This window comes from Muntiacus reevesi, chromosome 2 (genome assembly GCF_963930625.1).
Source record: "Muntiacus reevesi chromosome 2, mMunRee1.1, whole genome shotgun sequence".
NCBI classification, from domain to species: Eukaryota; Metazoa; Chordata; class Mammalia; order Artiodactyla; family Cervidae; genus Muntiacus; species Muntiacus reevesi.
The window spans coordinates 255,451,570-255,468,791 of record NC_089250.1 but is presented as its reverse complement, the minus strand read 5'-3'; the positions used below and the strand labels follow the sequence as shown (position 1 = coordinate 255,468,791).

The 17,222-nt window shown below is 40.9% G+C and overlaps 1 protein-coding gene across 8 annotated transcripts in view; it reads left to right on the top strand.

Annotated features, from left to right (window-relative positions):
* The window catches only part of CEP89 (centrosomal protein 89), a 70,225-nt gene that overhangs the window by 41,228 nt on the left and 11,775 nt on the right, over positions 1-17,222 (top strand). For 7 of the 8 annotated variants that reach the window (XR_010661692.1, XR_010661693.1, XM_065925752.1 and 4 more), the window contains exons 13-17: positions 871-986; positions 2,029-2,209; positions 12,934-13,101; positions 13,643-13,784; positions 14,708-14,797. Coding sequence is in view for 5 of the 8 variants with exons in the window: in XM_065925752.1 (XP_065781824.1) it covers positions 871-986; positions 2,029-2,209; positions 12,934-13,101; positions 13,643-13,784; positions 14,708-14,797 (697 nt within the window). In the remaining 3 variants the exon portion in view is untranslated. Of the gene's footprint in view, positions 1-870; positions 987-2,028; positions 2,210-12,933; positions 13,102-13,642; positions 13,785-14,707; positions 14,798-16,660; positions 17,026-17,222 lie in introns of all 8 variants that reach the window. The other variant, XR_010661694.1, reaches the window with a different exon arrangement.

Genomic DNA, 17,222 nt, shown 5'->3' with positions numbered 1-17,222 from the left:
TGGATCCTGCCTGGTGTATTGTGACTTCCGCTGGTGAACTTGGATTTTTTCTGTCAAGGTTTCAGGCTCCTAGTGTGTCTCCCCTCGAACCCTCCTTGAATAGTGCCCTGGAAAGCAGGTCTGTTGGGCTGCTTCCAGGAGTCTCACAAGAACCCAGACCCTCAGATTCTTTCTCCAGCCTTCTATATGGTTTCAAGTCAAGTTTGCTTCTTAAAATGTAAATAAATAAATAAAGGCAGGCTCCACTTTGAAATCCACATGCCCACCGTGTTCCCCAGTCCTGTTCATGAGAGTTTGAAATTTGCATCCTGCTCTAGGGTGGTGGCCTGTGCCACAGGGTGGAGGTGAGTGGGTGCTGTTAGGTCTGAGCAGGGCCTGTTGGAGCCCCCGGCCAGCCCCCACCCCATACTCTGAATTCACTGTCTTCCTGCGAGAGTGTCGGGAGGGCTCCCAGGGCTTCGGGGCACTCTGTAGGCAGAGCTGCTGCCACCTCCAAACCCCCTCCCTGTCATGCCCTGGTCTGCCCCCCTTGGCGGCTGCTCCCTGCCCCTGCACTCTGCTTACTGCAACTGGAGAAAAGCTTGCGCAGCAACGAAGACCCAGCACAACCGAAGATAAACACACAAATGCAGTTGTTTTTAAAACAAAACAAGAAGTTATCAAAGCAGTTTAATATCAAGCTTCTGTCTGTCTGTCCCCTCAATTTGATGGAAATTAAAAACTGGCTGTGTTAATAACATGTTTAGTACTACAATATGTCCAGATATTCATTGCCTGCAGCCCAGCAGTTGCTTTCTTTTAGACTCAGGAGTGTCTCCACAGGCATTCTGCACCTGAAGGGCAGTATTTAATTTTGTAAATCAATTGTAGGCGGCAACTTCAGACTCACGCCGAACTGGTTTTAGAAGAAAACAAGTTGTTGATAGAGCAGTTGGAGATTCAGCAAAGAAAAGCCAAGGACGCCCACCAAGAGCGCCTCCAGGAAGGTGAGCCGTCTTTCCCGCAAGCAGGCGATGGTGATGCTGTGACACTGTCATTGTGTCATCTGACAGTGGCATCCCCCCTCCCCCACTTGAACATGGTGGGAGGTCATGTTTTTCAGGATATATTCTTTTTTACTGAAATGCAGCTGTTACAGCATATCCAATCATCACCCATGATGCAGTGACCGCTTTCTCAGGAGTCTGCAATTATTCTGTCTTTTGTAAATCAGTTATAGACAACAACTTTAGAGTCAGCAGAACTGGGTTTGGGGGGGACAGTGCGCAACATAAGCGGGAAAAGTCATGTGAGATGGATATTTGAAAGAAGCTATGGATGTATCTCCCAGAATTTGTTGAATGAGTAAATAAGTAGGAACCACTGGCTCTCTCAACAGTCTCTCTGTGCTCTCAGCCTTCCTGCAGTCGCAGGTGCTGCTGTAGATTAAATCTCCGTCAGATCCTTTCCTCCTCTCCCCGTGTGCCCCACCCTGTCCCCGGAGACTAGGTTCTACTTCTCTAAGTACTAGCTTCAGATGCCCAGGACACATCTTAATATTACATGCTTCCATGTCACTTAGGATGAAATATTTATGATTTACTTTAAATATAGGACAGTAAACAAAAAAATTAATGAGGAAAGGGAAGAAAAACAAATCTGTCCTTAGTTGGGTCATACTTAAAAATGTCCTTAAAAATCTTGCAGTTTTAGAGTCAACATCATGATTAATCTTTACACATCTGTGTGTGCCTTAAGGCTTCGGTCTTTGAAAGGTAAGGGCCTTGAAGCCTGGAATCATGTCCTGTTAAGCATTCTGTATTTAACAATAATATCAATATATTGATCTCCAGTAAGAAAGTGTATATTTAGTGATTACTTAATATAGGGACAATAATTTCTGTGAACAAAGACTGATATTAATTTCTAAGTCTTCAGTAGGTTTTTTAAAGATCCGTTTTTGTAAGCTGTCACTAGTATTAGTGATCTGTAATCATGCTTTATTAAGTCTTTTGTACCACGTCTTTATCCATCTCTTTTGTGTTTCAGTTTCTAAACTGACTAAACAGCTAGTGCTTCTGGAGACTAAAACACAGAGCCAAGAGAAGGCGCTGACTGAAAGTAAGGAGCAGTTAGCAGTTTTACGTGCGGAGTGCCAGGAACTAAAAATACAGCTGGACAGCAAAGTTGCAGTGGATGTTCACACTTCAATTGTGAATGAGTTTAAAAGGTAAGGATTTACTATCTTTTGAAGTATTAATGCATCACTGTGCATGTGTTACAGGCAGGTGGAAAGAGAGTACTCCCATCTTTTTCTGCATCATTTCACTGTACCAGCTGTGGTGTCCAAGACTGAGAGTGGTAAATGGTTTATTAAAGTGGAACCTGGCCATCCTTGGGGGCTGCAGTCTGCACTTTATGTGTGTGTATGTGTGTGTGTATATACACACATACACACACATATATATATGTATTTTTCCCCCCTACAGTTCCAACCTCTCTCGAGCACGCTTTTTTTTTTTTTTAAGATTTATTTATTTTTTGCTGCTCTGGGTCTTTGTTGCTGCTAGGCTTTCTGTAGTTGTGACGAGTGGGGGCTACTCTTCATTGCAGTGCGTAGACCTCTCACTGCGGCAGTTTCTCATGTGGAGCACAAGCTCTAGAGTGCTCAAGCTCAGTAACTGCAGCTCATGGGCTTAGCTGCTCCATGGCATGTGGGATCTTCCCAGACCAGGGATCAAACCTGTGTCCCTTGCATTGGCAGACAGATTCTTAACCACTAGACCACCAGGGAAACCCCTCTCGTTTTTAGAACCAAAAATAATTTAAAGTAATATAACTGGAGATCTACACATCCAGTAATGAGGAATTGCTGAAATGAAAGGATAGAACCATAAAATGAAATATGGTGCCGCCATTAAACAAGTCACGAAATAATGTTTCTGACATTGGAAGATAGCCACAGTATATTTGTAAGTGAAAAGATTAGGTTACATAATAGTACGTACAGAATGATTACAATTTTATTTAAAAAGAAAAAAGATATGTGTCATGTGTGCATGTGATTAAGCTGGCCCACCATCCCAGTTTGTCTTGGACCTGAGGGGTTTTTCCAGGATGTGAGAATCTTCATGTTAACGGAGACGAATAGGATGAGTTGATCACTTCCATGTGTATATGTCTGTCTGTGTCTGTCTGTGTATAATTACATATATGTGTGTAAAATTACTTATATACCATAAATATGTAGAAAATGAAAGGATGGAAAAATAACACTAGCAGTTATCTTTGGCAGGTGAAATTATGGGTGTATCAGAGTCGGTGTTCTCCAAAGAAACAACCAATAGAATATATAAAAGATGTGTGTGTGTGTGTGTGTGTATGTATATATATATATATATATTTGGAGAGAGAAAGAGAGGCTTATTTTAAGGAATTGGCTCATACAGTTGTGTGGGCTAGCAAATCCAGACTCCATAGTGCAGGCCAGCTGGCTGGAAACTCAGACGAGAAACTGAAACTGTGTCTTGAGGCAGAATTCTTTCTTTTTGGGAAGCCTAAGTTTTTACTCATAGGTCTTCAACTAATGGTATTAGGTAATCTCCCTTACTTAAGTCAGCTGATTGAGATGTTAGTCACATCTACAGAATACCTTCACAGTAACGTCTAACTAGTATTTGACTGAACACCTGGGCCCCATAGACTAGCCAAGTCGACACATAAAACTAGCCATCATAATGAGTAAAGTAAATTTGTGTGTGTGTGTTTTCTATTTTCCAGGTGTTCTAATGCATAGGACTTTGCAGTCAGGAAAGCTGGTGGTCAGGCCTTTGCACTACAGGAGGGAAAGTTTTGTGCTGAGAGGCCTTGGGCAGGGGATAGAGCAGGGTGGAGGTGGGGAGCGGTCCGCCTGTTGGCACTGTTGCGAGGGTTGGTGTTTGATTGGAGAGGGAATCTGACACAGGAGAGGGGCATGGACCCATCAGAGACAGAAGGTGTGAACTCACTGAAGCCTCTGAGGCGTCAGGGCATGTGTCCTCTGCTTGCCTCAGTTAGGGGTACCCCTTCCAGGCTCCTGTCATGATAGAGAGGGGCCACAGATGAAAGAGGAATTAGTAATTAGAGCAGAGCAGCTGTCGAGCTAGCTCCTACAGCGAGGCTGAGTCTGAGGAGAGGTTGGGAAGGGTTCCACCTAAGGCAAAGGTGAGATCATGGAGAAAAGATTTTAATTTTTATAGAAAAGGGTTTTAAGTTGGACCTTGTCTGGTGAGCTTCTAGGTCAGGTGCCTGTGTGTTGTTCTCCTGTCCTGCTGAAGGCAGTGCAAGTGCAGTTCATTAACCTGAAGTGACTTGCCACATTGTCTTGCTTGTTCTACCTATTGGCAGCCGTGCCTGGAAAGAACCATGACATGGGGAACAGCAGAAGCTTATTTTCCTAGTGGACTATCCTGTTGACTTAGAGCTAGACAGCTGGTTACACCCTGAAGCTTAGATTACTCTGTGCTTTTATTGTTGCTTAGAAAGCTTGAGCCTACTCAGCAGGGGTGATGAGAAATCAGATGTCAACCCACCTGGCTAAAGAAATTTAGCGAACTCTGGGGGAGAGCTGAGCTTTGCGATGACTAGTGGTGTCTGTAAAAGGCAAGTCTTATAAAGGGCATAGGGGCCCTGTATCCTAAAGGGAAGCTGACGATTCACATAACCCACCTACGGAGACAGAGTTCTGGCCAGCAGTCAATGAGTAATATGCCTGCTCAGGGAGGCACCAGAAGGACAGTCTCCTTATATAACACATACCAAATATTCACTTTTTCATCCCAAAATAAGAACAGACTACTAGGTGTGTTGAAGCATTGGGTATAAGAGGAAGAAATTATAGTGGAGAGAGACCTAGATAATTAGAGAGACTCACAGCAAAGGGAACTGAGATAATACAGAGAACTAAAGAGTTTTTTGGCTGCATTGTGCAGCTTGTGGGATCTTTGTTCCCAGACCAGGGCTTGAACCTGGGCCACAGCAGTGAAAGCCCAGAATCCCAACCACTAGGCCACCAAGGAACTCCCAAGGAGAGTTTAAAAGGATAAAATGCCATGGCAAAAAAGTGTAATCATTAAATAAGAAAAATTTTTAATGATTACCAGAATTTTTTTTTTTTTTAATCAGTAGAAGGACTGAAAGATAAATTTGTGGATTCACTCAGAACAGCAGGAAACAACAGTTGGGAGTGGAGAGAAAACGTAATAGATGGAAGACCTATCTAAGAGGCCCAGCCTCAGATCATCAGGAATCTCAAAGAGATTAAGGAAAATAGAAAGGGAGGTATTAATAGTTGAAAGGCATCTCCAGATCTCTGAAGCCCTCAATTGAAAGGACCCACAGAACCCAGCATGTGAATGAAAAAGACTCAGGACGAGACACGTCCATCATCCACAAGTGAATAGTAAGCTGGGACCCTAAGGGCTACATCCCCAGGTCAGGTAAACCAGAAGTAACCAGCCGTCAGTCCTCTCTGAAGGAAGGCCCCTTCTAAAAATGTTTCAAGGGAGGTATCCAGGACACAGAGAAAACCAGACAGACAGTGACTTGGAACCAGTAGAAAAAATAACAAATAACGATATGAAGTCCAGATATTAGAATTATCAAAGACTCTAAAGCAGCTATTGTGCTTTAAGAAAGAAAGACAAGCTCCAAATAGTCTTCAGAGAACTATAAAACGTGACAATAGTGGGATTGAAAAGGAAGGAATAGAATTTTTAGAACTGAAAAATACAATGAATTACAAAGTCAGTGGATGGGCATACCTACAATAGGGAACTGAAATATGTTCAAGTGAAACATAGCTCAGGGTGGACTTCCCTGGTGGTCCAGTGGTTAAGACTTCACGCCCCCCGTGCAGGGAGCCTGGGTTCGATCCCTGGTCAGGAAACTAGATCCCACATGCCTCAACAAAGAGTTTGTATGCCGCAACTGAAGTCTCACATGTCACAACTAAGACCAGGCGCAGCCAAATTAATAAAAAATTAATTTAAATTGGTTTAAATCATCCAGAAAATTTTTTTTAAAACTCAGGAGGACATAAGAGTGTTCAGAGGTTAAGATACCACTAGATTGGAGACAGGAGGCAGTATGGGGGGATATGTTTAATCAGAAGTAGTAGTTGGAGATAGGATATCTGAGAATCTTCCCCAACTGAAGACAATACCTGGGTTATGCCAGGATGGTTTCCTTCAGAGGACTTCGGTGGAGGCAGGTGTTAACAGGGATGTTGCACTCAGAAAAAAGTTCATTCACATCAACACATTTGGAAATTTAGATGAAATGGTCACATTCCTTGAAAAATATAGCTTGTCAAAACTGACTTATAAATAAAAAGAATACCTGAATATTCCTTTGGTCATTAAAGAAATTGAATCCAAAGATCTTCCCTTGAAGAAAACTACAGACTTTAAATACCTTCATGAGAGAACTCTGTAAATATTCAAGGAGGAAATAATTCCAGTCTCATAGAAACCCTTCTTCAAGAACAAAAGAAGAGTTAATGCTCTATAATTCATTTTCTGAGATAAATACAATCTTGATGCCAAAAGCCAACAGCGATGGTTTAAGAAAGGAAAATTACATTTCATTTTCACTCATGCATCTAGATGTAAAAACTCTAAAATGAAAGTGAAAATCACTCACTCATGTCCTACTCTTTGCGACCCCATAGAGTCCATGGGATTCTCCAGGCCAGAATTCTGGAGTGGGTAGCCGTTCCCTTCTCCAGGGGATCTTCCCAACCCAGGATCAAACCAGGTCTCCCGCGTTGCAGGCAGATTCTTTACCAGCTGAGCCACCAGCGAAGCCCTAAAAAAAAAAAAAAAAAGCCTCTAAAAACAGTGTTAGTAATAGATATGAACTTCCTTAATGGTTCTATTAAAAAATAAAACTATAGTAAATGTCACTGTTAGTGGTGAAATGTCGTACGCTTTCCTATTGAGACTGGAAACAAGACAAAGATGTCCTCTGATAACCATTTCTAAACAACACTAACAATATTGGTTATGAAATGGAAACTAGTGCACATGGCAAGAAAAAAGTTATAAAGTTTGGGAAGAAGGAAATAGTAGTGTCATTATTCACAGATGATATAATTCCATATTTAGAAAACAAATTACAAATATATCATTAGAAATAATAATGGATTTTTGCACTGCAGTAATCAAAACAGCATGGTAGAGACTTCCCTGGTGGTTGGTTACGAATCCACCGCCAATGCAGGGATTATGGGTTCAACCCCTGATCTTGGAAGATCTCACATGCCATGGGGCAATTAAGACCATGTGCCACAACTACTGAGCCTCAATTCTAGGGCTGTAACTACTGAGCCTGTGTGCTGCAAGTGCTGAAGCCTGCGCACACACATTCTGCAATAAGAAGCCACTGCAATGAGAAGCCAACTCGCCACAACTAGAGAAAGCCTGCTCACAGCAACAATGACCTGGCACAGCCAAAAATAAATAAATACAGCATGGTATTGGCAGAGGAAAAAGCCATGAATCAGTGGGAAAGAACAGAGGCCCCAGAAATAAACCCACACACCTACAGTCACTTAATCTTCGACAGAGGAGGCAAGAATATGCAATAGAGAGAACATGGCCTCTTCAGCAAGTGGTGGTGATAAGGTGGACAGCCACACATAAATCAATGAAGTTAGAACACACACTCTCACCATATACAAACTGTGAACCTATGGCTGATTCATGTTGAGGTTTGACAGAAAACAACAAAATTCTGTAAAGCAATTACCTTTCAATTAAAAATAAATTAATTTTTTTTAAAAAAGAAAAACTCAAAATGGCTTAAGGACTTAATCATAAGATGTGACACCATAAAACTCCTGGATAAGAATTTAGGGAAAACATTCTCGTTCCAGTGTTTTCTTAGATCAGTCTCCCAAAGGCAATAGAAATCAAAACAAAAATAAACAAATGAGACCTAATCAAACTTTCAAGCTTTACCACAACAAAGGAGACCATGCATGCATGCTCAGTTGCTTCAGTCACGTCCAACTCTTTGCGACCCCATGGACTGTAGCCTGCCAGGCTTCTCTGTCCATGGGATTCTCCAGACAAGAATACTGGAGTGGGTTGCCATGCCCTCCTTCAGGGGATCTTCAGACCCAGGAATTGAACCTGCATCTCCTGCATTGCAGGGGGATTTGTTACTACTGAGCCACCGAGGCAGACCCATAAGCAAAATGAAAAGACAGTCTACAGAATGGGAGAAAGTATTTGCAAATGATGTGACCAACAAAGGTTTAATTTCCAGCATAAATGAATAGCTGATACGTCTCAATAGCAAAAACAACAACAACAAAAACCAACTGAAAAAACAGGCAGAAGACCTAAAGAGACGTTTCTCAAGAAGACATACAGATAGCCAATATTCACATGAGACCTTGTTCAACATTGCTAATTTTGAGAAGTACAAATCGAAACTACAGTGAGGTATCACTTGATGCTGGTCAGAATGGCTATCATCAAAAATTCTACAAGTGACAAATGCTGGAGAGGGTGTGGAGAAAGGGAACCCTTCTACCCTGTTGGTGGGAATGTAAGTTGGTTCAGCCACTGTGGAAAACATGGAAGTTCCTCAGAAAACTAAAAATAGAATTGCCATATGATCCCGCTACCCCACTCCTGGGCATGTATCCAGACAAAACTGTAATTCAAAAAGATACATGCACCCCTATGTTCAGAGCAGCACTGTTCACAACATCCAAGACATGGAAACAACCTGAATGTCCATCAACAGGTGAATGGATAAAAATGAGGCAGTGCATATGCATTAGGTTGGTGCAAACATAAGTGTGGTTTCAGATTGTGAATTTGAAATCATCGTAACTAGGCTCAAACACATCTTTATTTATCAAAAATAGGAACCATTAAAATCAACACATTTTTGCCAATGAGAAATAAGTTTTTTCCTGTAGCATAAAAATCCATGCAGAATGCAACGAACTCCTGGAAAGCATTTCCTGCTAGTTGTGGAAGCGTTTTCCTTCCAAAAAGTTGTCAAGATACTTGAAGAAGTGGTGATCGGTTGGCAAGAGAGGTCAGGTGAATATGGCAGATGAATCAAAACTTTGTAGCCCAATTCGTTCAGCTTTTGAGGTGTCAGTTGTGTGACGTGTGGTTAGACAATGTTGTGGAGAAGAATTAGGTTCTTTTGACCAGTGCTGGCTGCAGGCGTTGCAGTTTTCAGTGCATTGCAGAGTCAGACACGACTGAGCGACTTCACTTTCACTTTTCACTTTCATACATTGGAGAAGGAAGTGGCAATCCACTCCAGTGTTCTTGCCTGGAGAATCCCAGGGACGGCGGAGCCTGGTGGGCTGCTGTCTATGGGGTCACACAGAGTCGGACACGACTGAAGCGACTTAGCAGCAGCAGCTGCATCGATTTGCTGAGCGTAGTTCTCAGATGTAATGGTTTCGCTGGGATTCAGAAAACTGTAGTGGATCAGACAGGTAGCAGACCACCAGACAGTGGCTGTGAGCTGTTTTTGGTGCAAATTTGGCTTTGGGAAGTGCTTTGGAGTTTCTTCTCAGTCCACCCACTGAGCTGGTCATCACTGGTTGCCTATAAAATCCACTTTTCATCACAGTCCAATCGAGAAATAGTTCATTGTTGTTGCATGGAGTAAAAGACGATGACACTTCAAAACGACCATTTTTTAAAATTTTCGGTCAGCTCACAAGACACCCACTTACCAGGTTTTTTCACCTTTCCAATATGCTTCAAATGCTGAACAACTGCAGAATGGTCGATGTTGAGTTCTTCAGCAACTCCTTGTGTAGTTGTAAGAGGATCAGCTTTGATGACGCTTTCTGTTGTTCGTTGTCAACTTCCGATGGCCGGCCACTACACCCCTCATCTTCAAGGCCATGGTCTCCTTTGCAAAACTTCTTGAGCCACTCCTGCATTGTACTTTTGTTAGCAGTTCCTGGGCCAAATGCGTTGTTGATGTTGTGATCTCTTGCTTTTTATGACCCATTTTGAATGCAAATAAGAAAATAGCTTGAATTTGCTTTTTTTCTAATGTCACTTCTGTGGTCTATAATAAATTTAAAATAAACAGCAAGTAATAAGTCATTAGCAAAAAACATAAAGCAAGAAATGCACATCAAAATGATGTAGAACATAACCACATTTAAAAATGTATTTCGATATCAAATGGCAAAGTTCAGCAATACAAAGCCACAGTTACTTTTGTGCCAACCTAATGCAGGGGACTACTACTCAGTCATAAAAATGAACAAAATAACTCCATTTGCAGCAACATGGATGCAACTGGATAAGTGAAGTAGAAAGAAAGATACATACCATATGATATCACTTATACGTGGAATCTAAAATATAACATGAACCTCTCATTAGACCGAAACAGAATCACAGGCGTAGAAAGCAGACTGGTGGTTGCCAAGGGGGAAGGGAGTGGAAGAGGGGTGGGTTTAAGTTCGGGGTTTCAGATGCATCTTCTATTTACAGAATGGATAAACAAGGTCCTGCTGCATAGCGCAGGGAACTGTACTCAATATCCTGTCATAAGGCATAATGCAAAGAATGTGAAAAAGAATGTGTGTGTATACACACACACGTCTGAGTCATTTTGCTGTAGAGCAACAATTAACACGTTACAAATCAACTATACTTCAGTTAAAAATAAATAATGGTGAACTCTTGCAAAGTTGGTAGAAACAGTTTATAAAAAAGTTAATTACAGGGGACTTCCCTGGTGGTCCAGTGACTAAGACTGCACTCCCAATGCAGGGGGCCCAGGTTCAATCCCTGGTCAGGGAACTAGATCCCACATGCCTCAACTAAAGATCCTGCATGCCACAACTAAGACTCCTGTGCAGCCAAATAAAAAATATTTTCTAAAAATTTAATCATATTTCTTTGCAGGAATAAATATGTAGAAAATGACATTTTGAAGAAGAATCCCTCCCCGCCCTCCCCCCCGCAAAAAAAAAGGAAAGGAGGAAGGGAGGTATTATTAACAAAGCCTCACAAATAGGAATAGAAAGATTCACAGTACTTTTATTGGAAAAATCATTAAGCTTTATTGATAATTTCACTGGGTAAAGAATGCCAAGTTGATTTTTTTTTTTTGGCTTTTGGAGTTTTTTCCCATTTAGTTTACAGATGTTCTCCATATGAAATGCTACATTTTACTTGTTTCTAAGTTTGTTCCGTTAAACAATGCCCCCCGTAAACTTTCTGTGTGGATTAATCAGTTTCCCTAAATATATAGGTAGAGGTAGCATTGTTTGGCCATAGAGTAAATGCATGTTTTAGATTTTGACATATTGTTCTCTGAGGTAGCTGTGTACGCCCACCAGCACTTTCTCAGCATTTCCTGTTGTCTTTGGTTGCTTTTCATTATGAACTTTTTGATTGATTTTGTGAACTTATTGATTTTGCTACCAAGTGAGCAAAATAAAATAAATAAATTTCTAAAATCCAAACAAAAAACAGCAAAGAACCAGGAGGGAAAGATGGAAAGAAGGGGTAGTTAGGAAGTTTGGAATCAATGTATACATACTGCTGTGTTTAGAATGGATTGCAAACAAGGGCCTACTTTATAGCACGGGGAACTCTAACCCTGCTCCGTGTTAATGTGGCAGCCTGGATAGGACGGGAGTCTGGGGGAGAATGGATACATGTCTATGTATGGCTGTGTCCCTTTGCTGTCTACCTGAATCTATCCCATTGTTAATCTTCTTTACTCCAATATACAATAAAAAGTTTATTAAAAAAAACAGCAAAGAAAAAGATAAAAGGTGAGTTTAATTCAAACCTCATTTCTGTGGCTTTTGTCCAGGTGTGTCCCCTGCTCTTTGACTAACTAAAACTAGTCAACTAGAAAACAGTGGAAAAGTGGAAACTATTTAGAAAATTACTGACTGTTTAGGGAGCCAACTCAGGCTGAAGTCATTGAGATCGTGTGGCAGGTGAGGCAGACCCCAAACATACGCAGTGTGAGGCTTGTTCACTAACCAGCCAGCCAGACAGTAAGCCCCACGTGATACCCAAAGAGACTCCGTGGTACCCGGAGAGACCCCATCTCTCAGCATGCCAGACAGCCTCTGGGTGTGTGGCCATACCTATTCCTTCTCGGTTATTTCAGGAAAACTGAGCCAGAAAACCAGTGAAGGAACAACTCTTCTCTCAAGCATCATTTTGCCAGAATTATATACTATTTGTATGCCCTCCTCGTTTTATTGTTTGTTTGTTTGATCAGAAAAACAGTTATTTTAGTCTGAAATAAAATTTGTTTTAGCCTTAGGATTTGGGGGAGGGGCAGTTATAACTATGTTAAAAAAAAAAGAGCTGTGTTAAATTCTTTCTGAAAGGAGTGGAGTATTTGTTGTTGTTGTTCAGTTGCTGAATTGTGTCCGACTCTGCGACCCCATGGACTGTTAGCACGCCAGGCTTCTGGAGTTTGCTCAAACTCACATCAATTAAGTCAGTGATACCATCCAACCGTCTCATCCTCTGTCATCCCCTTCTCGTCCTGCCTTCAGTCTTTCCCAGCATCAGGGTCTTTTCCAATGAGTTGGCTCTTTGTTCACATCAGGTGGCCAAAGTATTGGAGCTTCAACTTCAGCATCAGTCCTTCCAGTGAATATTCCGGATTGATTTCCTTTAAGTATATTTATATACATACACAGAGACATGAACAAAAATTGTGAGCAGAAAAAGGGATGAGATCATTACCATCACAGGGGTGTGTCCACAGGCAGGCCCTCTCTGCTGCCCTCCAGGAGCTCCCCACCAACTCCCCCAGGGGCTGCCTGAGGCTCTTCCCACAGAGGCCTCCAAAGGACCCACCGAGGCTGCCTGGCAGTTGCTGCCTCATTTAACCTCACTGTATTGGGTGCCAGCTTGTGATATTTTTGTCCATCAGCCAGTTGCAGAAAGAAGAAGAGAAAGAAAATGCTGAGATGGAAGAGTTGATGGAAAAGCTGGCAGCCCTGCAAGTGCAGAAAAAGAGCCTGCTCTTAGAGAAGAAAAATCTGACGGCTAAAAACAAGGCACTGGAAACTGAACTCGAAAAGGCACAGAAAATAAATAGGTGGGTTTTTTCTCTCTGAAACTTTTTTTTTTAAGTTAAAAAAAGACCATTGAATATTCTATTTCATATTCTTTATCTTTTTTTCCTCATATTGGCAATGAAATGGAAAGGGATAAATGAGATTATTAAATATCAAAATATAAAATATGACCAACATTATAATGATGACTCTTAAGAATCTGAAATTTCTTGAAGTTCTTTACTGTTTCCCAAAAGTCTAATCCAGGGATTACTGGATTTCTTTTTCACAAATACCTTTTAAAGAACACAAGTCAAAAAATTAATATAATATTAAGTATTAGCCTGTTACTTGTGTTAAACATCTTGCAATTTCTGTTGGCTTGAAATTAATAGCTATGCTTCCTTTAAAATTAAATTCAGGTATCTATTCTCATGTTGAAACTTCATGGAAGATTTAGGCTGATGAAGAATACACTTAAATGCTCACATACTTGCTGTTTTTATAATACAGATATTCACTGTGCCCTGGCCATGCAGGCTAATACATTTTTTTATTCCACCATTTGGGGTAACTCTCTAGGAGGTCTCAAAAGAAAATTGATGTCCTCAAAAAGCAGGTGGAAAAAGCCATGGAGAATGAAATGTCTGCTCATCAATACCTGGCAAATCTTGTTGGCCTGGCAGAGAATGTAACCCAGGAACGTGACAATCTTATGTTTTTGGTAAGTTTCCTCACATGTACCACAACTGAGAACCTGGCACAGTCAAGTAAATAAATACTTTAAAAATCAGGTTTAAAAAAAAGAATCCTCTATGTGTTCAGTAGAATTCATCCCAGTGACACAGTTTAAAGGGGCACAAAGAGCCAGCTGCACCAGGAGTACTCAGCCCTACTTTACCCTGACCTGGGCCTTGTGAGAGCCCCTTATATCTTATTTTATTGATACTGGCATCTTCATTTCTAATCCTACCTTTAGGATGGGTTTTCCATGTGACTTGTGGCAAGTTTTATTACCTGGGTCTTAGTTTAGCTTTCTAGAAAATCAGTTGACACTATTATACTACCTTAGAAGGAATGCTCACCTTTACTTTAAAAATTTTGTTTTTACCATGTGAAACAGTTAATTTATAATATGTAGAAGTTTATGTCCCATCTGGGTATTCACCTATATCATTCCACTTTAGTGACATCCCTCTTGGATCTACTGCCTGTCACATTTGGTTTGGAGAATGGCATTGTGCCTTCATCTTGTTATCCTTAATTTTGCTAATTACTCAGATAGTCAAGTGAGAAGTTTATTTGCATCTTGGCACTTAACTCCTTGGATGTGATGGAAGGAATGGTATATTCCCCGAGAATAGAAAAGATGTTGAAAGTTTACATCCCCCTTGCTTGAGGGATTTGGATTTTCCATTGGGTCCAGGAGGGGCGCCCAGCTTGCCATTCTTGGCTCTTCCCCTCCTCAGCTATTGGTCCAAGTTCTGCCCATAGCCTTCACACAGGGGTTAGGAATCTGGAGATGGGAAGTGGCAGGATGGTAATACTCTTTGTAATAATACTCTTAGCAGAAGAATGTTTTAATATTTTAAATTTTCTATTAAACTGAGAACCCTTTGTTGTTTCTCATTTTGCTTTACTCCATAGGCTAAATGTTTAGAAAGTGAGAACCATGGAGTTCTGAACAGAATCACAGAATGCAGTGTTCGCTTGGGAAGACTGAAAGAGAAAATGAAGGTATGCAGACATTTAGGCGATTTCACGTGGGAACTGGCGACCTGGGGTCAGATTTCCGTGTTTAAGAAAATGACCCATTTTGCATACTTGTATCACTGATCGTCCACAGAGTAAAGCAGTTTTGGTTTCTCTGGCAGAAACAGTAATTCTTAAAAGTTTTTATTCCTAAACTTTAAAAAATTTTTTATACTTTTACTACTGTATAACATTTCAGTGAATATCCTCTTATACAACTAACTTTATTTTAAAATCTGCTCAGTAGTTTCCTTTCTAAAGGACTGGGAGTTTAGGATCTCATGGGATGAACATTTGGACTTCTAAAATCAATTTGTGCACATTTTTCAGCCACTCTCCAGTGCTAACAGCCTAATGGCTGTAGTTTGGGAGTTTACCATCATCTAGACTCACAAAATAATCTGGCTAATGGGTTCTGTACCATTTCTCATCAGAACCTAACCCACCAGCTCAATTTATTTTTCCACCATTGCTATAACAATAATCTGCTCTGGTCATCTGTTTTCAATAGCGCCATCATTCCTCAAGTACCCCTGCATCCTTAATACAAGCCCCACCTTTGTCCCTGACCTCTCCACCATCCCACTTTGGTCCACCATGCCCCCGAGTACTGATGTTTCAGAACCAGTAAATCCTCTGCATCTTCAGCTCTCCTCTGGCATTTTCTTGATCTGTTTCTTTTTTAACTTTTTATCTTGTGTCAGGATATAGCCAATTAATAATGTGATAGTTTCAGGTGAGCAGTGAAGGGACTCAGCCACACATATCCATGTATCCATTCTCCCCCAAACTCCCCTCCCACCCCGGCTGCCACATAACCGATGAGCAGAGTTCCATGTGCTTGCTGTAAGTAGGTCCTTATTGGTTATCCCTTTTCAAGTCTAGCAGTGCGTCCAGGCAACCGTGAGTTCTTCTCTAAGTCTGGGAGTCTCTTTCTGTCTTTTAAGTTAATTTGTATCATTTCTTTTCAGATTCCACATATAAGGCATGTCATACAATATTTCCCCTTCTCTGTCTGACTTACTTGATTCCATATGATACTCTCTAGGTCCATCCATGTTGCTGCAAATGACATTATTTCATTCTGAGTAATATTCTATTGTATATATATACCACTTTCTTTATCCACGCCTCTGTCGGTGGACATTTAGGTTGCTTCCATATCTTGGCTGTTGTAAACTGTGCTGCAGTGAACATTGGGGTGCATATATCCTTTTGGATCATGTTTTTCTCCAGATATGGGCCCAGGAATGGGATTGCAGGGTCACATGGTAGCTCTAATTTTAGTTTTTTAAGGAACCTCCATACTGTTCTCCATAGTGGCTATACCAATTTACATTCCCACCAACAGTGCAGGAGGGTTCCATTCTCTCCACACCTGTTCCCAGCGTTTGTTATTTGTGGGTTTTTTGATGATAGCCATTCTGTTTGGTGTGAGGTGATATTTCATTTTAGTTTTCACTTGCATTTTTCTAATGATTAGTAGTGTTGAACATCTTTTCATGTGCTTCTTGGCCATCTGTATGCCTTCTTTGGAGAAATATCTATTTAGGTCTTCTGGTCATTTGTTGGTTGGGTTGTCTGTTTTGATGTTGTTAAGCATCATGAGCTGTTTGTAGATTTTGGAGACTAATCCCTTAGTGGTCACATCATTTGTGAATATTTTATCCCAATTTGTGGGTTGTCTTCATTTTATTGTTTCCTTTGCTATGCAAAACCTTTTGAGTTAGAATAGGTCCCATTTGTTTGTTTTTTTATTTCCATAATTCTGGGAGATGGATTGAAAAAGACACTGCTGCAATTTTTGTAAACTTTTCTGACATAAAAGTTGAATCTATGTCTTGAAAGGAAAACTGACCCAGGATGGACCTAGAAAATTGAAACCAAGACCTGTGACTTCAAGATAAAGAAAAATTCCCTGGCTGCCCAGTGGTTAGGACTCTGCATTTCCACTTCAGGGGGCTCAGGTTCAATCCCTGCTTGGGAAAGTAAGATCCAAAGCTGCTTGACATGGCCAAAAAAAAAAAACAAAAAAGGAGGAGAAAAAAATACCTTGGACACCCAAGCAGAAGATCAAGACATAAAAAAAGAAAGTCATGTTGACTTCATACTTCTCAACAGCAACACTGTATGCCAGATAGCAGTGGAATTCTATCTCTGAATACTCAAGGATGTTACACTCAGCCAGGCTGCTCACAGATAGTTTTGACCATGTAAGAATTCTGGGGACACTTTTTTTTTTCTCATAAACCTTTCCTATAAGGATCAATCAACTTGAGTTCAGCCAAGAAATAATTGGGCAAATTTCAGAAAAGTAGTGCTCATGAGAAAAGAATATATTTAACCATGAACTAAGACTTTTAGAAAGCAGGCGTAAGACTGATGCAATAAAATGTAGACATAATACAAC